This window comes from Neltuma alba, unplaced genomic scaffold (genome assembly GCF_004799145.2).
Source record: "Neltuma alba isolate B1F8T4 unplaced genomic scaffold, ASM479914v2 tig00005275_pilon, whole genome shotgun sequence".
In the NCBI taxonomy this organism is placed as follows: Eukaryota; Viridiplantae; Streptophyta; class Magnoliopsida; order Fabales; family Fabaceae; genus Neltuma; species Neltuma alba.
This window is the reverse complement of record NW_021634044.1, coordinates 490,254-511,316: the sequence shown is the minus strand read 5'-3', so window position 1 is coordinate 511,316 and position 21,063 is coordinate 490,254. Positions and strand designations below refer to the sequence as shown.

The 21,063-nt window shown below is 37.5% G+C and overlaps 4 protein-coding genes across 5 annotated transcripts; all 4 read right to left on the bottom strand.

The window, feature by feature from the left end:
* Window positions 1-276: 276 nt before the first annotated feature.
* On the bottom strand, window positions 277-1,429 carry LOC114747321 (transcription factor MYB78-like). Its single transcript, XM_028935634.1, has 3 exons — window positions 1,218-1,429; window positions 991-1,119; window positions 277-894 (listed from the first exon to the last, which is right to left on the bottom strand). The coding sequence occupies exons 1-3, from the start codon at window positions 1,373-1,375 to the stop codon at window positions 456-458; spliced, it is 726 nt and encodes a 241-aa protein (XP_028791467.1). The 5' UTR covers window positions 1,376-1,429; the 3' UTR covers window positions 277-455.
* Window positions 1,430-4,825: 3,396 nt separating this feature from the next.
* Window positions 4,826-6,919, bottom strand: LOC114747311 (transcription factor MYB2-like). The gene is made up of 3 exons (XM_028935623.1): window positions 5,797-6,919; window positions 5,579-5,708; window positions 4,826-5,497 (listed from the first exon to the last, which is right to left on the bottom strand). Exons 1-3 carry the CDS (start codon window positions 5,951-5,953, stop codon window positions 5,041-5,043), a joined length of 744 nt encoding a protein of 247 aa, XP_028791456.1. The 5' UTR covers window positions 5,954-6,919; the 3' UTR covers window positions 4,826-5,040.
* Window positions 6,920-12,143: 5,224 nt separating this feature from the next.
* LOC114747312 (ADP-ribosylation factor 2-like) lies at window positions 12,144-14,830 on the bottom strand. The gene is made up of 7 exons (XM_028935624.1): window positions 14,755-14,830; window positions 14,180-14,338; window positions 13,951-14,021; window positions 13,303-13,422; window positions 12,783-12,901; window positions 12,596-12,677; window positions 12,144-12,471 (listed from the first exon to the last, which is right to left on the bottom strand). Exons 2-7 carry the CDS (start codon window positions 14,325-14,327, stop codon window positions 12,466-12,468), a joined length of 546 nt encoding a protein of 181 aa, XP_028791457.1. The 5' UTR covers window positions 14,328-14,338; window positions 14,755-14,830; the 3' UTR covers window positions 12,144-12,465.
* A 2,417-nt stretch (window positions 14,831-17,247) lies between these two features.
* LOC114747302 (nitrogen regulatory protein P-II homolog) lies at window positions 17,248-20,504 on the bottom strand. 2 transcript variants are annotated; one of them, XM_028935615.1, is made up of 8 exons: window positions 20,286-20,504; window positions 20,169-20,214; window positions 20,025-20,052; window positions 19,024-19,111; window positions 18,711-18,790; window positions 18,330-18,399; window positions 17,598-17,633; window positions 17,248-17,535 (listed from the first exon to the last, which is right to left on the bottom strand). In XM_028935615.1, the coding sequence occupies exons 1-8, from the start codon at window positions 20,476-20,478 to the stop codon at window positions 17,471-17,473; spliced, it is 606 nt and encodes a 201-aa protein (XP_028791448.1). In that variant the 5' UTR covers window positions 20,479-20,504; the 3' UTR covers window positions 17,248-17,470. The 2 variants fall into 2 exon arrangements, with proteins under 2 accessions (XP_028791448.1, XP_028791449.1); XM_028935616.1 differs by having other exon boundaries at window positions 18,723-18,790.
* Window positions 20,505-21,063: the final 559 nt, after the last annotated feature.

Sequence of the window (21,063 nt, the reverse complement as noted above, 5' to 3'; positions counted from 1 at the left end):
TTTTTTTTTAACAGATAACTAATTATTCTAACTACTTAATCTTGAGAAAGTACCTGACATGATCTCACAAAACGACTCGTGGAGAGAGTAACCAATTTTTTCGCAATACTCTCATCTCACTTTTCATTTAATTAATGTCAATGTAAGTCTTGGTTGGCTCCATATATGACGTTAATTTTCGTACTAACTTCTACTAGAGATTTACACATACCCCGCAAAAACCCTGCGCCAACGGAAAAGATCTATGCACAAGGGACCACCCGCGAAAGTCAAAACTTTGGCCACAAAAGCATGCATATATACACATGCAAACATCAATTAATTAATTTCCTGATCAGTTTTATTACATTAAGCTATAGTTGATAAGGTCAGAAAAGACGAGTCTAATTCTAGCGCAAGAAGCAGACAAGTATTATTACACCTATAGTTTATTCAGCCAAAAAATGGATCGCGAGTCATGCATCGGCAAGCTGTTGTCGCAAGAAGCATATGTTTTCGTAGGTCCAGAAATCAACATTGTCTTCTTCAAATGCTTGGAATTCTAATGGCGAATAATCCGAGTGATGGTTCCCTGAACTGCAGGCTTCCTTTTCTGCAGAACGAGAGACGAGAGGAGGTGTCGTCGTCACCACTGACCCCTGACTGATCAGACAGAGAAGTAGCCTGTATGATGCGGTGAGGGAGTAGTAGTGGCAGGGCGATGCTGTTTGAGACGATGAGGCTTGGATGCGCTCTACCAGGCGAGGAATCCATACGAAACGCAAGGCGTCTCTAAACTGTTTGCTATTCACTTCACATTTCATTTGCTTCGCCTGCTTCACCACTCGTGTCCTCCAATAGTTCTTTATCTCATTGTCCGTTCTCCCAGGCAATTCTTGCGCTATTTTCGACCACCTATTCAAATATACGTATATTTATCAGCATCTGATGGAACATTCGATCATTATTGATATGCGAAATTAGTGGAGTCATATTATAAAGGGTGCGTACCTATTGCCCCACCGGGAATGGAGATCGAGAATTAAGAGCTGTTCTTGGAGGGTTATGTCGCCGCGCCGGACGCCAGGACGCAGGTAGTTCAGCCATCTCAATCTGCAGCTTTTCCCGTTCGCTTCAGACCTGTTAAGAATAGGAAAGCAGCATCCATAGATCAGATCACATAAAAAAGAAATTACAGAGGGGGAAGCGCGCAAGGGTTATAATAAAAGGATGTGGGCATGCCTGCGCAGCGGGCGAGAGAGTTCCAGTGTCCTTCGCCATGGAGCGAGATGTAGTCAGCCAGAATAGCATCCTCTTCCTCTGTCCACGGCCCTTTCCGTATCCCCGTCTCTTCTTCACTTCCTGATGACCCACAATCTGATATGCTTCTCGCCATCTCAGCACCCCTATACTTGATATTCGTACGGCAATAATCAAACACTTGATGTTCCAATAATCAAAACACTTGATGTTCCATGGATGTTTCGATATCTATACCCAATATGGAACCCTATTGCAGATGAGGAAGGAGATAGGAGTAGTTTTGAACGCGAATGCTTTGGGTTGGATTGTCAACGAGAGGCAGACAAGAAGGATGATTATATAGGGAGATGAGCTGAGGGTGGCGTGACATTATTTAGGAGGAGATGCACTTCAGGGTTCAGATCATCTTGAAATAAACAAGCCAATGAAATGCTGGACTGCGGCAGCCCGCTGAAATTGTAAATTGATTTAAAAACTTAAAAGGATTAAATTAACTTATGTTGGAATGTTTGGGTTTGGACTTTTACCACGGCACTTAGGGTTGGTTGACCTTCTGACTTAGTTCACACGCATACCCAACAGGTGTGCAAATAAAATAACAATATTTCATGTTATTGGGAGTCAACTACCCGGTCAGCCTTATGATAATTTCAGCGGGCTGAAATAAAATAAGAAAAAGAAATACAGAAAGAGTGTTGAATGTGGCCAGTTTCGATGTAACTGGTGCGAAATTCTCTTGGGTCACTGTCCGTCTCTGTCTGCACTTCAAGTCGAACGTAAACTTCTGCCTTAGCTCCCAAGTCCTGACAGAATACTTGTATCCGAATTAATTAACAAAAAAAACAAACAAACAAACTACTTTTCAAGGACGATACGGCATGTGAGAAGAAGATAAAGCCAAGCTAAGTGCTTAAAAGACGGAGAACAAATTAACAATCATATTAACAAATCGCAGGGCAATATAGTATTTATCTATCCTATTCCTTGTCTTGTGTATAATGATGATGGCCAACCTTTTGTTTTTGGAGCATGTAAAACATACATGCCTCCGTCCTGGGAAAAAAAACCTCCGGTAAACTTTTTTATGTTTGTGTTTTCCGTACAATGCAGATCTAGGGTAATTAATTTAAGACATCTTTACGATTCAATGAAATTGGCACGGGTTAAATAATCAACCAGCGGACGGGCGGCCCCTCCTAATTGGTTGACTGCCCCACGTCGCTAGAAAACGTTGATTTGCTTCTAATTTCCACGCGTCTTCAGAGTTGACGAGCAGCACCTGACGCCCAGGTTTCTATCTTTTTGTTAATTACTACCTCCTATCTCTACTCTACTGTAAAACCTAATTAACTAATTTAAAAAGATTAAAAAATTTAATTAAATTAATTATTTATAACAAATAATATATTTTTTAAAAAACATCCTTACTATTGATACGTGTTTGAATTATTTATTGATAATAACTCTTTAAAGGAGTTATTTGAGGACAAAACAGATAAGTACTGCAGATAAAGTAGATTTCATATTTTATATTTAAAATCAAATTAATCATCAAATTGGTTTTTATTTTAAGAATTAGATGTAATATTATTTATTACTCTTTTCTGTAGTAGTTATTTTTTTTGGGGGTAATCTTCATGCTGCTATGGATCCTTGTAATTCTCATTTCACCCGTCCCTTTTTGTAATACCGGCTCATAGGGATCCGGATCGCCTTCTGTGCATGATCTAAAGCACGTCGTTTTACACCGTGGAATTCATCCGGTGGTTTAGAAGAGAAAAGAGTTGCAACATATAATAATAATAATAATATCAATAATATCATCTATATATACTAAAATAAATATGAGAAAATGATCCTGCCTGCTCTCTTGGGGAGAAGATTATTCTGATAATTTTTAATTAACGCTGACGTCTTCCTGACCAATAGTTAAAGCTTGCGTTTGAGAAAATGGATTGAAGTCGATAACTGCCTCGTTGGCATTAAAAAATAAAAGAAAATATGGCCATGTCTTTTGTGCTTTCCTATTTGCCTGATAAAAGTTAGATTCAATATTTTTGTGATCAGATTTTTTAATTAACAGGCCTCAAACACGTGGATCAGTGTTTCCAAATTGCATCCAACATTTTTCTCTTCGGATTCATTTGTCCACGGATTCATTATTGGCGGAGACCCCGCCCTCGTCATCGCCGCCGCCAGACCCACTACGCGCACCGGGGGCCTCTACAAAGTGAAAATTACATTAAGATTCTTAAAAATCTGAAGTTTCCCGCCACTCACCTGTAAGGTTGTTTTTTTTCAGTTGTTACCTCATAAGTGCTTCATTTGCTCTGCTAATAAGATTTTCATTACCATAAAAGTCCATACCTTTTGCATGACATTTAATGTAAATATAATTGACAATGTTATGTTTTTTAAGCTTCAGCCTGCCGGGAGAAAAACGAAAAAAATAATATCCGGTTCCGCCTTTTGGTTGAAAGTGGAATGGGAGGAGATGCCTGATTAAGAAGACAGTTTTATGCGAAAGAGCTTCCAATCAATTACGCTGCTCCAAAGGCTCCGACATGTTGTATAACGCATATGGTGTCTGTCAAATGTCGTGCAACGGGTTAATTTAGTCTCAATGCAGCACTTGTCAAAATACATACTACTCCTCCGGTCCTTAATATAAGACCCATTTAACTAATTTGATTAAATTAAGGAAGTTAGGTAAGTTAGTTAATTATAGGAAAAGTGTCACATTTTTCCTAAAACACCATAATCATCTTTCTTAATACCCCTTCTCCCTCTTCTACTTGATTATGGTTGAGAGAGTATACATAAGGGTATTTTAGAGAAAATTGATAAATATGAGAAAGGGGTCTTATATTTAGGACCAAAACCAACACAAGAATTGGGTCCTATATTAAGGACCGGAGGAGTACTATATATATGCGTGTGCGCGCGCGCGCGCCTGCAAGATCACTCCGACGAAACCCTGCTCTTTCTAAGAAGTAATTAGAGGCATGCAAGACAGGGGAATGGTGAAATGGATAAGAGCATCCAACCAATCATTATTTGATAACCTTATTTGCAGAGGCAACCTCTGAATACGCGGATCCTTTATAATCTGAAACCAGCGCATGCATCATGAACTGATATATGCTAAACAACGACGAGGGAATGAAACTTAATTTTGACTCCTCAGCTTGGCGAGAAGTGAAGTGAAAACAGCGGCGCTCCCCCCAAAGTACCCAATTCCTAACTGCGTTCGAATTGAATGGAAATGAAAGGTTTTTGCAGATTAGAAGCAGGTATTGAATTGGGGTAACAATACAAGCAGGAAGGCTTGGTCAAGCGACTGTGGAGTTTGGAATAAGCAAAGCCACCAACACAATAGGACTCCACACTCTCCCAGTACAAATAAAAAGCGTACGTGTTATCATTTCCTTCTCCCATTGGACGTCCCCCCCGTAATGCCCATCGCCCTCACACGCCCCCCCACATTGCTTGCAGTCCAATAGTATGTTATCACAGGCGTCGAAGCAAATCCTACCTCCTCACCTGCGTTCGCGCACAAGCCACCACTCAATCAACTAAATCATTTTGGGAAACAAATTTGACTTTATTGGCATTTGGTTAAAGAAAAAGCCACGGTGCACATCCATTTCCATACACTTGTACCACGGACACACTCCCTATATTATATATCTAGTCTTCTGCCATGTATCTAGACTACATATATGCCTACGTCTGTAATTTTGTACAGTAGATTAGACCCATCAATACGGGCGACGCACCGTTGCCATGTCTTTTCATTTACACATCTTCGAAAAGTTGTTGTTGCAAAAACCAAATATTGTCGTCACTCCACAGTGTTTCGGCCCACTCCCCACCGCCGCCACCCAAGGCACCGTTTCCCTGCTCGGATACAACCCGTGGGCAGGCTTCCAACCCCTCTGGGGAACCGTCCGAAACATGATGATGAGCCTGCCATGGGGACGAAGGGGGTTCGTTGAACTGGATATTCAGAGGCGTGACGGAGGAGTGATTCGGGTTGGCGGGGATGGGGTGGCAGTTCGGTTGGTATTCGGATGCGGCCGCCCGTATCCGCTCCAGCAAGCGGGGCATCCACACGTAGCGCATGGTGTCTCTGAACTGCTTGCTGTTGACATCGCACTTGAGCTGCTTCGCTTGCTTCATCACCCTCGTCCTCCAATAATTCTTAATCTCATTGTCTGTTCTTCCTGGCAAGTGCTGCGCTATTTTCGACCACCTGCACACATGCATGCATTAGTATTTGACTTCCTATTTTAAAATAAGACCCCAGATATTCTACTCGTTCCTCAACATATACCTATTTCCCCACCGAGAGTGCAGATCAAGAATTACTATCTGTTCCTGCAGCGTGATATTTCCACGCCGAACGTCGGGACGCAAGTAGTTCAGCCATCTTAACCTGCAACTTTTGCCCGTTCTCTTCAGACCTGCAAATTCCACAGATTTAATTTACGTTCAATCGAAAATCACTCCTTTTCTATGTAATCCTGCAGAGAGAAGGAACAGAGTACGTGCCGGCAGAGCGGGCGACGGAATTCCAGCGACCCTCGCCGTGGATGGCGATGTAGTTGACCAGAATGGTGTCCTCTTCCACGGTCCATGGGCCCTTCCTTATGCCCATCTCATCTTCACTCTGATGTGTCCTCCGCTTACTCTCGCCTTCCACCTTCATTTCTGTTCCTCTGTTTTATGAAAATTATCACACCCCCCCTGTATGCGACACTGTAAGAGTGGGTGCACGCGTGTGTTAATAGAGAGGAAGAAGAGAAAGAAAATTGTAGGAAACGGTGTGAAGGGGAAGAAGAAACCGCAATGTGGGATTTGCGCTTGGTTAGTTTACGCTAATGGGGGATGTGGAATTATATATAGGACGAGATAAGAATAAGCTCGCTTGGAATTCTAATTCTAAATATGATAAATGATAGTGGCTAAGTGACTTCCATTGAAAAAGAAAGCACACCAGCCTCGTTTTTCTTAAATTATGCGATTATTATAATTAATAACAGCAACTGCTTCATTTAGATGGGTCGTGCTCGGAGTATTAAGGAACAAACTCGCTGTTTATGGTTTGACCCATGGACTTTTCCTCATCCCTCCGAGACACGCGCTGAGAAAGAAAGGACAGACTAATTCAACTTCGAGGGGTGGTATCTGGAGAACACTTCAGCAGTCTCGCGGGTCTGGTTTATTCGATTCATTTATATTTGTTAAACCAGAGAGGCTTAAAAAATATATGACGTTCTGCAAGTAAAGATAGCGCTGTTGGAATTTTGATACTCTTTCTTTGCTCAGTATCATGCGACGATGTGCGCAAAAGCATTCGTTTTCTTTATTTTCCTTTTGAATTAAAAACTGCAAAGTCATGAAACGCTGTGCCATGCCTGTAAACAGAGTTTTAACTGTTGGCCAAGAAACACAAGGAAAGAAGCAGAGATGGGTCCCCTGTTTCTCCCACTAAGGAAGAAGGGGAGTGACCGTGGAATGAGAGGCAAAATTCATAATTAGCAATCACTGATCTGTACGTAAATAGAAGACTCTCTTAATTCAGGATTCAACGATTATTAGGTCAGTGGTACGTAAGAGGGCCGAGAATTTTGGTTCACAGGACAATTAGTCAAAGGAAAAGGCGACGCATTGGACTTGGTTTGAATAAATTTCTACCCAGTGATCGGCGCAATACATGAAGGGAGAAAAATATCTCATGACACGTTGAACAAGGCATCAAACAGCCTCCAAAAGAGGAAATTTTGTTGAAGTCTCGAAGACTAAGCGAAACAAGCCTACAATATGGGCAGGGTATGGTTTGAACTGCAAAACACCCCCCCCCCCCCACACACAAGGGAAAAAGAAAACAGAGGGTTTTTTTTTTGGGGGGGGGGGGAGATAGAGAGAGAATAAAAGCGTATTCCCCGGCACACTTGTTAAGAGTTTCGGCCGTGCACGTCGTAGGTATCAAATACAAAGGGTATAATATTCTGCGTAATTTGATAAAATTTGACTTGTGGATGAGTAGAGCAATCAAAGGATATCAGAAATGGTTGCCGAGACGGAGAGTAAAGTGAACTGTTGAAATGAAAAAGGTGGTAAGGTTGCGTGTCAGAAAGCAAAGCACGAAGCGGAGTGTGAAGTGGTTGGTTGATACAAATAAAGATTCAACTAATGATGCCAATTACAACGAAGCGTGCAAGTATAAGCAACGACGAGTCAATGCTGCCGCAAACACTGGGTTTAAGCCCCATCCACATCGCCCTGCTTGTACAAACCATTTTGCATTTTAGTTTCCAATTTAGGCCAACACGGCTTACTGGGACTGGAAATATTTGGAGTCGCTCTGGTGGGTTTAGAGATGAGTGCGAATCAGTATTGAATTGGAGCTGTGACCTGAGACTGATAATGACTTTAACTGTGTAAACAGTTAATTAGTGGCGGGAATAGTGGTGCAGAGAATCTAACAGCGTCAGCGAATGGACGGACGACGAAGAACTTCTAGTTCAAGTACGAATGGAAGAGAGAAAAGGCAGCAGTGGGGTGGGGTTCGGTTGGGGCTGCCTCTGTCGTGGATGGATTGTTGGAGATGCACCCCACTTTGGACTTTGTTCCTTTCCCTTTGAATTGCTTTTCCTTACAGCGCCCATCTCAATTTAAATTTGCAGTAACGCGCAGGGTTAGGTTAATGCAGAGAGAGGAAGGAGGGGGTAGAGAAAATTTAAATGGAATTTTGTGGAACTGCGTGTCCATACCATGAACACGGCACGCCCAATTCAAGCCTTCATCATTGTGATTTTTGATCTGACTACTACACGCATAACTCGACCCATTATTGTGTGTCCATTTGTATTTTATTTCTCAGTTCTAAGATTGCGGTAGTTTGGATGTTGTTATTTCTTTGAAAATAAGCTTTGAGACCTTAGGTAACATAATTACAATAAATGTTTTCACATTAGTTTATTTTTTAACCAGGCCTACTGGCTCATGTTTTAAATTTTTATGAAAAAATGATTAAAAAAAATGAAAATTACTAAATACTAAATCATGTTTGATAACAGTACTTTATTTGCTATTGACAACACTAAATTTGTAAATACTATTTTCGATCCTTAATATAAGACCCTGTTTGACTTTTATTTTGGTCCTAAATATAAAACCCCAATCTACTTTGTCTCTCATATTTATACATTTTTTTCAAAATAACCCTTCTAATAATAATAGTTCTTGTCAATATACTTGATTAGTAAGGATATTTTAGAAAAAATAACACTTATTTAGGATAAATAACTAACTCAACTTATGTTCTTAATCCCCTCAAATTAGTCAACTGGCTCTTATAATTAAAACCGGAGGTAGTAATAACAAATTTTTGTTAACATCACATATTTGGCATTTAGTAATTTTTGGCTTTTTTTTGGGTTATTTTTTCAATTTTTATTATAGACTCAAGCCTATCTCGTCAAATCATGAACCGTGTTCACCCCTAGTGACGTGTTCCAGGATTAATAACAAAGAAAATTTTCTATTCCTTCATACTCTAAACTGATTTTTTTAAAATAAAAATTGAAAACAAACGTTCAATGTAAAATAAGTGTGGCAACTTAGTATCAGGTAAAAAAGCAGTAATTTAAATATAAATACAACAAACTGTAACTAATATAAACGAGTCATATAATAAAAATAAAATCTATTTAATATTCAAAAGTTGAGATATTAGCTTTCAAAAACAAATGTTGGATGGTGCATAACAAAGTTTTTACACAAAGTGAGTGTTCGGAAACATTTGCAAATTAAATTTTATTTTATGAAACAAAATCCTTCTTTTATATATATATATATCCGAAATTAAAAATAAATTACTCTGTTCGATGCTGTCATACACGTGGAAGAATGAGTCTTGCAAAGGTTAATGTGATGGCATGGTCACTGGATAAACATTACCGTACGTACGTGTACAGCATATTATAGTGACGTTGCAGTTGCAAACGAAGATAGCTTTAACTTGATGCAAGAGTGAGGAGACTGGTCAAAAGGTCATGGTAAATAAAACGTTAATTAATATATCTTTTATTCTCTGCCATCTAATTATTAATTTATATATAAAATGGTAAAGGGGGCAGGAGGCTGAAGTTATTCTGGAATCACAAGCGAGACTCTTATCTACAATTTAAATACCATCTGGGGCGACAAGGTGGATATAATCTTAATATTCCATTTCCAACGTGGTCAAAGGTAAGACGCTTTTCGAAGATCCTTATCTTTCTATTGGCTTCGCCTCTCATATCAAATGATTCCAAAGACATCTACTGGCTTCGATGCACATTAATTACTATCATCATTGTTTTCTTTTTTGAAAAAGAGGCTACTGGCACTTGTTCACCAAAATGGAAGTGGCCATTAGAATAATGAGCAGTAATAATCTAATATTACAAGTAAGATTGAACCTGTGGACCTTTCATTTATGTACTTGTATATTTTGCAAGTCATGTCTTTTTTAAAATATCTGGGAAATTAGATCTTTTAACCAATTTCCCCTGAATTTAGTGAATGGGTGAGAATCCCTTTAGCTATCAGCCAACAGGAGGTCACGGGTTGCGTTTATTCTTGGACTATGAAAGCCTTTAATTATACCCTACCCTGCACAGACGCAGAATATATGTCAAACTAGGATTTGCTTTAGGGTTCAATGTAGACTTTGAAGGCACCCCATTCATCCGACCTTTGCATAGAATATATTCGAGATTCCTTTTACTGGCTTTAGAATTCAATTCAGGGAACATAAAGATATTTAGAATTCCAAGGTTTGGTCCATCAACATTTATGGACCAAATGTTCCTGCATCCCTCGCACTAATGCCTCTCGTGGCCGATTCCTTAACACCTGTATGTGGGCCCGAAGAGGCCAAGCTTGGCTCCAACGAGAGCATGCCACAAAATTTCTAAAAAGGAAAAAACCTAAATCATATATGAAAATAGTAATTATTTTATAAGTTGGCTGTTATAAAATTGATGTTACTATATATATATATATATATATATTCTGCATTCCTAAATATTACCTTCGCTCTTTAATAGAAAAATTAGTTGATTAATTTGAGTAGATTAAAAATATAAGTTGGTTATTTGTAATAAATAGGTGATGTCTTTCCTAAAGTATCCTTACTAATCAAGTTATTAGTTAGAACTACTATTATTATAAGAATTATCTTAAGAAAAGTAAATAAATATAAGAAACAAAGTGAATTATGATCTTATATTTAGGACCAAAATAAAAATTAAACAAACTCTTATATTAAAAAAAAGTAGAGGAGGTAGTATTGATCAAGTGTATTCCATTTGGGTACAAAATCAGCAGATCGATAAAATGCGCACGTGTTACTGATTTGGGGTTTAATGAAGATAAGTGGGGCAGCCGGCGTCCAAGTTCCGGTGCCGTGGGCTTTCCAATTGCATTTTACAACCTTCGGTCTTAAATCTAGTGCGCAGCACAATCTAGATTTTACAGGCTGTTTGGCAACCTTCAAACAAAACGAGACAAACTCCTCTATATATTTATTTTGTAAATTGTAAAAGCACTTTTAAAAACAATAAAGTATTTTTAAAATTATTGTTTGATTTCCATCCAAACATTCTTTTATATCTAGGAGAGCACAAGGATTGTAGTATTGCAATGTGCCCACTGTGTGTCCCAGACTGATTGCTTATCATAGACTCGATTTATCTCATATGCCCGCTGCGTCAAACTCATGTCAACCTCCGATCCGATGTATGGACAGCGCGCAGTCACCCGTTAAAGAAGCTGAGAAAACAACCAAACGCTTCAAAAGGGGGGCTGGGCATTCGTGGTACTCCCTCCGTTTCTTATTATAAGAGACAAATGACCAAAGTACGTTGATAAAAAAAATAGTTAAAATTAGTTAAGAACAATTAATGTGTAAAAAGTATAATTTTTTTTCAAAAATGCCCTCATTAATAAGGAGAGAGAGCATGAAAGAGAACAATTAAATTATTAAAAGAAAGAGAAGTGGGAGGGAGAGAGAGTGTGAGTTGGAGATAATAAATATGGATAAAATAGTAAATCAACACAAAAAAGTAGAGACAACTTGTAAGTGTCTCTTATATATAGAAACATGCCATAAGCATCAAATGTCTCTTATAATAAGGAATGGAGGGAGTAGTAAAATAATTTCCAAGCAGACCAATTTGGGTTTGAATTTTGTATCCCATACGTATTATCCGTTCAATGTATATACAGGTGGATTCCACCTCTGCTTATGACTTCAATTCTAAATCGTAGGGCTAGGGAAGAATGCCGCGCCATCTGCAAAATTCAGCCTACTTAATCACTACGAAAGCCCATCTAGTCCAATGGCACACAGAAACTAAAACTTCCTACAGCACATTTGTCCACTTGTCTGGAGTTGAAGATTGTTTAACACTAGATAAGACTGCATTCATATTGATTAACGCAATAAGCAGTGCATCACAATGATGAGTTGATGACCACACGATGATGTTGCGACAGCGGCTCTTCAAATACACCAAGCCCTTTTAATCTGTTAAAACAAACTCTTCGCGTGTTTATTAAATGAGAAAAAAAAATCACACTTCTTTGGAAAATAACAACCGATAGCAACTCACCGGGGCCCATATCAGTTAAAAAACCAAGATCTGCACTTTACTTTCTAGTTTTTATCTACATATATCATTTTCAATGACTCGACTGACTTCACAACACAACGATTAAAAACAATGGCATGATGTTAACATACAAGGGGGAAAAATTTGCAAATCATTCTGACGGTCCGTTCGGCATGCAGGATTTTGAATGATGTAAAGGGAGAGAAAGAAGGAAAAACTATGATGGGTTTGGAATGATGCAAGAGTGTCTCCTGGGAAGGCAGTTTCCCATCAAAATGATGGAATTTTTGTCTCCACACCCCCTAACGGAATTTTCGTGCCTTCCTGAGATGATTTTTTTTTTCAGACCAAAATACCCACCATTATTTCTCATAATTCCTGATGAAACCCAACCAAGAAAGGAAAGTAAATAGATGACTGTTCTTTTTACCAAGGGAAATCGTTACATGCCAGAGTCAGCGAACACTAACAAGGGAAACAAAAAATCAAAAGCTCCAGTACATGATTGCCAATTGCCAAATACACTCAACTTTTTGCAACCCAAAATTAGTTGTCTCTATGCCTGCAATACCAGAGAAAAATCATTATATTATAATCTACTTGTAAATTGTAAATTTCATCAAGATGCATTCCCGAATGCTGAATCTGTCGCTATAGTTTTGTCAGTTTAGTTATGATGTAATAACCTTGTTTGCAATGCTGTTTGATAGCCAGTCAAGTCCTTCATAAAGCCCTTCGCCAGATGTGGCACACGTGCTCTGGATATACCTGTTCTTGTACAGAGCATGAAGATGAGAATGGGAAGAAAGGGAGGATGCAGGGAGACAGGAGATTAAGAGGGGGTTTTAATATTAAGCAAAAATTTAGTTTTACCAGTGACGCTGACGGAGAGAATGAAGACCAAGCTTATCAGTAATCTCAGCAGCATTCATAGCATTTGGAAGATCTTGCTTGTTTGCAAAAACTAGTAGCACAGCATCCCTCAACTCATCCTGCCAGGGAAAGAATATGATCATCCGAAAAGGATTGAAGATCATAGATAGGGACCTGAATCATTTGAAATAAGCCACTTCTGACATTCTAAGCCACTTTGTTTGAGATTAAGAAAAAAGTGATTTAAGCTAAGCTAAACGAGGGAGCTGTTGAGAGACTCTTAGCTAAACATGAGAGTTTTGTTCGAGAAAATCTCTTTTCAGCTTATTTTGATAAGCTGATCCAAATAGCTCATTTTAGTCAGCTTATCAAAATAAGCTAGAAACAAGATTTCCAACACATCCCTTATGTTTAGCCTAAGCTTCTTCCAACAACTCCCACTTGTTTAGATTATCTGAAATCCCTTTTCTTCTTAATCTTAAACAAATTGGCCCTCAATCATTAAAAATGTTTTTATCACCTCATTTAGCATCCTGTGCAGTTCATCTCTAGCTTCAACCACACGGTCCCTATCATTGCTGTCAACCACAAAGATGAGTCCTTGTGTATTTTGAAAGTAATGTCTCCACAAAGGACGAATCTAGAGGGGAAAACATATTAATGATCATCACCATGTTGATTATAATTAAATCCAAAACTAATTCAAGTAATGACATAATGAGAGGTTAGGTAAAACAATTTATGCCAGACAGTTCTACATTCAGACAAAAACTCCATATGTACTCAGGAGTACATGATTGCATAATAAAACCACATTTCTAACGGACTGAATGAATCAGGCAACAGACAGAAAATAAGAGCAGCGGATGCTGTGGACCAACAAATATAAGAGATATACAGACTGTATAAAGAGCGTGGTATAATTGTAAACACTACAATACCCATAAAGATCACTGCACATCCATGTGTTAACATCAACATTTCATTCGCCCACCCTAAATAACTGGCCATTACTTAAGGCCTATTCCCCAAAGCAGAAACGAACTCATGACATAAAGAATCTTATTCAAGCCATTTAGCCAATGATCTTGTTATTGAAAAGAATTTCAGCCTACTTACTAGACCATCCATTTCCTTTACAAAGACAGGTGGTGCAGGAAAAATGTACCTTATCCTGGCCACCCACATCCCACACAGTGAAGCTAATGTTTTTATATTCCACAGTTTCCACGTTAAACCCTACACATCAAATGATATATTAGTATAGATTGCAATAGATAACTGACCAGGGCACTAACCCCAGAGGATGTCAACAACTGGAGATAAATTATGGTTGTTTCTTTTGCCACTTATTAATATAAAACTGTACAAATGATTCGCCAATTGATAAAGCTTACCGATGGTGGGGATAGTGGTGACTATCTCTCCGAGCTTGAGCTTGTACAAAATGGTGGTCTTACCCGCAGCATCGAGGCCCACCATGAGTATACGCATCTCTTTCTTGGCAAACAGCCGACTGAATAGCTTGGTGAAAGACAGCCCCATTTTCAAGTATTCTGAGTCCAAATTTTAGCATCAAGACATGGATCCATTTGAACTGAATTTTAACGGTGACAAATGCACGTAATATCACTCTTTTCCTCCCGAGAGAAGGAAATGTTTTTTTTTTTTGGTTCCCCCGGGGGGTGGGGGAGTATGAAGAAGAGCAATGCAATCTACAATGGCGCCGACTCGAACGGGAGACAAAAAATGAAAGGCACAAATCACATGCATAAACAAGATCGTGGTTTAAATTAAAATAACAATCTCGCAGCGCACGATGCAGATCGAGAAAAGACAGGATAAAATCGTAAAATAATCTTCGAATCAAAGAAAATATGACATTTTGTACAGAAAAAGAGACTGAACAGGCAAAAAGAAGAAGACGGAGACGCAATTCATGTAGAGAAGCGAAGCATGCAGGAGAACTAACCTCGAGGCTCGAAGGAGGGAACGAAATTGAGTAAAACGTCCCACAAAACTGAAAAAGAGAAGGCGCCACCTCTGCCCTTCCCGTTTATGACACCGTCGAGGCGGTCTTCGCATATTTATACAAACACCGAAACACGGACCCATGAGGTGTTAACGCCGTTACCTTGTCCTGTTAAGAGTCAGTTTGAAACAGTTTATAAGTAGTTTATAAGATTTTTTTTAATAATAAATTACAGAATACAAGATAAGTATGTAAGAAAAGTTTTATTTCAACTTATATAAAATGTATTTATAAGAGATTTTCACCTCTCTACCAGACGGATCTAAAGCCCCCTTCTTTACCAAATGTAGAATGAAATCGTACATTGCTGCCCGGGAAAAAGATAGCACAAAAGTGTTACGAAAGTCGAGATCAATATATATGAATTTGACCCTGAGATATTTATTAATAAAATATTTGCTATGCAATTAGCAAATATTTCAATGCCTATTCAGAAGATCAACAGTGGATTGAAGCATATGTTTGCAAGGATGGTTGAAATAAAGTCTCTAGCGGTTAAATGGATGGCTTCAATACAATCAATCACTAAAGGCCTCGATATTTTTCCTTGTCCTCCTATCATAAGATAACTTTAAGAAGACTTTATTGATCCTTACATAAAGTAATACTACTTTTAATTCTTAATATAAGAGCTAATTGATTAATTTGAATACATTAAGAAAATTATTTAAATGAATTATTTATAATAAGTATGTACTCTTCCGGTCTTTAATATAAGACCCATTTAACTAATTTGATTAGATTAAAAAAGTTAGGTAAGTTAGTTAATTATAAGAAATGTGACACGTTTTTTCCTAAAACATTATAATCATCTTTCTTAATACTCCATCTTCCTCTTCTACTTGATTATGGTTGAGGGGTATCTATAAGGGTAATTTAGAAAAAATTGATAAATATGATAAATGGGTCTTATATTTAGAACTAAAACTAACTCAATAATTACGTCATATATTAAGGATCGGAGGAGTATTGTCTTTTCTAAAATATCCTTACTAATTAAGTGTATTGGTTAGAACCATCATTATTACAAAGACTGCCTTGCAAAAAAATTAATAAATATGAGAGACAAAATAGATTAAAACATTATATTTAAGACAAAAATAAAAGTCAAATAAATCTTATATTAAAAACTGGAGGTAGTATATAATAAGACCTAGTGATTTTTTATTGTTGCTTCTCATAATTTTGATAAAATGTTCTGCAAATTGTGGGTGGAGATTTACATCCTTTTCATTAACAAAGGTAAAATTGTAATATTTAAATTCTTTTGAAATATTTTTTTTATTATTCACACAATCCAATTTAAAACATAATTGGGAATCAAATATGATCATTTCTCTCAAATTTTCTTTGACATATTGAACATTTACGATACACGTGAATATTAAAGACACCTCAAGAGGAGGAGGGAGTAATTGCCGGCTAGCGTTTTGGGCTCCCCGCTCCCCAGTGAGACTTGAGGCTTGTGGCTTGCCGCGACTATCACACTGGCGATGAGCCCCGCATTGATTTAGGGCTTGTTTGGAATTCCGTTCAAAACGGGTTTTTAAACAAGTTCACGTAAATCGAGATAAAACTCTCCTCACATACTTATTTTGTATTCCGTAAATCACGTTTGAAAAGCTATTTATAAGTCAATCCAAACAAGCCCTTAGTAAAAATGTGTTTTTCAAGGGGGGGAAAAAAAAGAATCCTTTCTTGCTTCAAGTTTTTGACCGTCCCGTTTTATGCTCCGTGTTTGGCAATTCTATTGAATATGAGTTTCCACATACATTACATGCAGTGTGGATTATATTTATGATATGTAGTTAGTACAGGTTATTATACATTAATATTAATTATATTGATTGTTGGGTTCGTCTAGTTGGTATGAAGATGACTTATGACCCATAAAGACAGATATAAAGATCTTGTTAGTGAGTAATATGTGAGTCCTAGACTCAATTTATATAAACTTTTTATCTATACAAAAATTATATTGATTTCAAACATACCAGTTATTGAAATCCTGATGATGATTCTAGTTCTGTGTGTGTGTGCAGAGCATAGAGCTCTATAATACTACCCCCGGTCTTTAATATAAGACCTAGTTTACTACTTTAGAAAAATTAAGAAAATTAGTTAAGTTAATTATTTGTCATAAATAAGTATTATCTTTCTTAGAATACCTTTACTAATCATGTATATTAGCTAGAATTACTATTTAATGAAACCTTTAACATACACAATTATTACATTGACTACTTTAAAAAAATAAATAAATATAAAAGACAAAGGAGATTGGAATTTTATATTTATGACTAAATTGAAAATGAAACAAGTTTTTATAATAAGGAACGAAAGTAGTATTACCTCTATTTCTATGTGTGTGTTTGTATTTGAACTACAAATTAGATCATGTATTTAAAGTAATTTTTATGTTAGTCCATGAAAAAGATCAAGGAAAATGCAAATTACTATTATTATCCTCCAACACGAAGGAACAATTGCCACGCAAATTTATTCACTACGTAACAAGCCAATTAGATTGCCCACAGTTTATTCATCTTCCAGACCATAATACAGAAAAACAGAAGACAGGATTATATTGCTATCATGAGAGAGGGAGAAGTTGAGACTTGAGAATGCGCTCAAGTCCCACTTCCATCGAGACAAATCATGCAACGGAAAACATGTCGGCTCGTCCACCAGACATCCTCTCAGCTTTTTCCCCACGCTCACCTGAAAGCTTCTATTAGAACTACGATCACAAATTATAACTTGGAGTTTGATAGAAGTGTTACCTGTACGAACTCTCATAACATCCGCCACAGGTATCACTGCACAATCAATGCTTCTATTAGAACTATGATCACAGCTCCGGGCTACTAAGGGCTTATTTGGATTGACTTATAAGTAGCTTTTTAAATGTGATTTACAGAATACGAGATAAGTATGTGAGGAGAGTTTTGTCTCGGCTTACGTAAATTTGCTTAACAGTCCGTTTTGAACGGAGCTCCAAACAATACCTAAATTTGAAGCAGCTTGCTAAATTGTAAGTTTTCTTTTTAATTATTTCTTCATCTTCAAGTTCTCCCAATTCACAGGAAATGTGCATCAGGCTACCTTGCTTAGGTTTTGAATATCCCGATAGTTCTGAGTTTATCATGCTTCTAAGTATTCTAATTGATGAGGAACTCATGATACAGAAAACCAAGAAAACAATATGCTAGCTATGGGTTCCCATTTAATTCTCAAACCACAAGCTTCTTCCAACTTATTTTGCTTACCGACAAGCTTGAACACTTGACAGTAATCTTATTAATTCTAAGCGATGAGTAGGGTACGAGGGAAATATGAATATGTATTAGTGTCAATGCATAATGTAATATTAAAGGCCCGCCAAAAGATCTGACAGGCATTTTCTGGACTGACATCAACGATGGGGATGTGTGAACGATCCTATAAAATTTACTAGAACCAGAAGAAAGGTAACTTGAAAACAGTATTCGTAACAAGGTACGTTGAAGCCTTACCGAATATTTTGCCGTCACCGATCTCCCCCGTCCTTGCCACCTTAATAATCTTGTCTATTACTGTTTCGACCTATAGAGAATGTATGATATCTAATCAAGGGGATAAATTTCTTCAATAAATCTCAATCTAGCGATATCACAAAATATCTTCAACCCAAAATCGTAGCAAAATTTTATTCTTTTGATATCCCAAAATTATTTCTCGTTGAAACAAAAAAATCCAACTTTAGAAGAAGCACTATTCACTAAAACTTTTACCACGACTTTGCCATCACAATTTACTTCTCTGGGGCAAGACACGCACAACTTTTGCAAATCAGATGCTTATTGATTATCTTTATCAAGAAACATACTTGATCAATTAAACTTGCACAATGCTACCTCCATACGTACCTGCCCTTTGCTCACCACTATTTCCATCTTAACCTTGGCAACAAAATTGTCCTCATCAAATTCAGAGCCTGGGGAGAAATGAACAGAGGTCAACAAAGAATAATGATACAAGAGAGGCAGTGAGCATATACACATGAATCCAGCCTTAGATAAATACTGCAAGTAAAGATGATTGTTGGCAGATCTAATTAAACCATCAGGAATTCTTTGACATTTTAGCTTGGTTAACTTTATCAATGAAAGGAGGGATTGCAAGAATGCAAGAGACCATATCTTCATTTCTAGACAGACTTGATCTTACCTCCCTGCCTCTCTTTTGAACCACCCTGAGCACCAAATCCCTTAACATCAGATATCGTGACGCCACGGATTCCCATTTTCAACAATGCCTTCAATTCAAGGAAAATAAGAAGTATTACTAACCTCAGTCATCAAGGAGTTTGTTAGCATTCGGTCCAAATCCTATACAAAGAGTATATATCGACTAAACCAATTGTCTGAGAGAATGAGCACAAGTTTAAGTGACACGACTTCATTCTGGAGGCACTCAGTGAGAAATGACATTCATCCTTTGGGTAGTCTCAACTCCCAAGTGCCATCCACGACCATATATTGGAAGCTGGACAATGATCTGAATTGCTGAAACATATGTGGTCAGTCATAAATTTGTTGCCCGGATCATTGACAGGCAAAAGGGCACATGACGATGGAACCGCGGATTTCTCTAGGATAATGAATTGATCCAGTGCGTGTTAGCAATTTCGCAGGAACAGGTACTCTTGAGCTTTCACCAAATACTGCAATCCGCTTAATGGGACGGGGTGAAAACCCATAGGTACCTACGAGGTGCGGTGCTACGGAATTCTATCGGATACAGCAGAGGAAAAAATGTGGTCAAACAATTAAATCGACATAGCTAAGAACAGGATGACCTGTACAAAACAAAAGTCAAACTTTGTCGAGCCAAGTAGCACCCTTCGATATGGGGAGATCAAAGAAATGATACTAGAAGGGTTTTTTTTTTTGGAAAAAAAAAAACTTTAGGGGGGGGTTTTGGTTGTTAAAACGGGTCAAAAGCAGAGGAGACGCCCCTTCGTCTAACAGTTAAATATTGTAATATCCTATTTGTCCAAATAGTAAAATCTGCATAGCAAGTATCATCGTATTAAAATAATGAACTACCCGTTCAGTCAGTTATCTTGAGCAAAAGAACTTTTTTTTTTTTTTTGCCCAAAAATTAAGAGCAGAAAAGAAAGAAAGAATAATATAAGAGTTGGAACAATGCTAAAGGTTAGACCTTACCGAAGACAAATGAGGGATTTGCCAAGGCCTATCAGAAGAACCACGAAGATGAAGTAAGTAACTCCAAAAACACATTTCGATATGGGTACAGTGTAACACCAGTCATCATATGAAAAGGAAGCAATAAAAGATAAAGCTTCAAACCTGAGAATCGCTTCCACTTTGTAAAAGTTGGAATCGGGAAAATAACCTGTCAGATCAGCAAGTTTTAGCGGCAGAGAGTGCTCAATTTAAGTAATGGTGGATAGTATTCATTCGTACCGAGAGAAGTTTGGGCGCTGATTTTGGGAAGAACCGAAGCATTTCGTTTGGGGGTTAGAGCCACATTGCGCTGACGAAGAGAGAATTGAGAATATCCCAAATACCTGGGAAGTAAGCAGCAACAGGGACCTGCAAAAGCAAATTCAACCTCTTTGAGAGGTCCAAGCAAGTGCATTCTCGCGATCGTAGCCATTGTTTTCCCCTAAACCCAAGCAGGCAGACAAGCAGGCTGAGTTGTTAACTATTTAACATGCAAAACTGCATTAAAAATATTAACATTAATTCACCGAAAAAATATTAACGTTAAAACTTTAAATATCAACACAATATTCTAAAATACTCCTCCGGTCCTTATTATAAGACTCAATTTGACTTTTTATTTGGTCCTAATTATAAGACCCAATCCATTTTGTCTCTTATATTTATGCATTTTTTTCCAAGATAATCCTTCTAATAATGATAGTTTTAGCCAATATACTTAATTAGCAAGGATATTTTAGGAATGACAACACTTATTTATTATAAATAACCAACTTAACTTACTTCCTTAATTTCTTCAAATAAATCAATTGGGTCTTATAATTAGGACCGGAGGAGTACTACTACATCTAATCCTGTTTATAAGAATTAGTTGATTAATTTAAAAAGATTAAGAAAAGAAGTTAAGTTAGTTATTTGTAATAAATATGTATTGTCTTTTCTAAAATATCTTTACTAATTAAATATATTATTGGCTAGAACTATTATTGTTAGAAAGACTATCTTTAAAAAAAATACA

Coding starts and splice junctions, on each gene's coding strand:
- LOC114747321 (XM_028935634.1), bottom strand. CDS start 1,375: ATGGCGAGAAGCATATCAGATTGTGGGTCATCAGGAAGTGAAGAAGAG. Junction 1,120..1,217: donor CTCGCCCGCTGCGCAGGCAT/GCCCACATCCTT, acceptor TATTCTTAACAG/GTCTGAAGCGAACGGGAAAA. Junction 895..990: donor CATTCCCGGTGGGGCAATAG/GTACGCACCCTT, acceptor ATATTTGAATAG/GTGGTCGAAAATAGCGCAAG.
- LOC114747311 (XM_028935623.1), bottom strand. CDS start 5,953: ATGAAGGTGGAAGGCGAGAGTAAGCGGAGGACACATCAGAGTGAAGAT. Junction 5,709..5,796: donor TTCCGTCGCCCGCTCTGCCG/GCACGTACTCTG, acceptor TGGAATTTGCAG/GTCTGAAGAGAACGGGCAAA. Junction 5,498..5,578: donor CACTCTCGGTGGGGAAATAG/GTATATGTTGAG, acceptor GCATGTGTGCAG/GTGGTCGAAAATAGCGCAGC.
- LOC114747312 (XM_028935624.1), bottom strand. CDS start 14,327: ATGGGGCTGTCTTTCACCAAGCTATTCAGTCGGCTGTTTGCCAAGAAA. Junction 14,022..14,179: donor CACCACTATCCCCACCATCG/GTAAGCTTTATC, acceptor TTTGATGTGTAG/GGTTTAACGTGGAAACTGTG. Junction 12,902..13,302: donor TGCACAGGATGCTAAATGAG/GTGATAAAAACA, acceptor TTTCCCTGGCAG/GATGAGTTGAGGGATGCTGT.
- LOC114747302 (XM_028935615.1), bottom strand. CDS start 20,478: ATGGCTACGATCGCGAGAATGCACTTGCTTGGACCTCTCAAAGAGGTT. Junction 19,112..20,024: donor AAATCCCTCATTTGTCTTCG/GTAAGGTCTAAC, acceptor CTTGAATTGAAG/GCATTGTTGAAAATGGGAAT. Junction 17,536..17,597: donor TGTTATGAGAGTTCGTACAG/GTAACACTTCTA, acceptor AGAAGCTTTCAG/GTGAGCGTGGGGAAAAAGCT.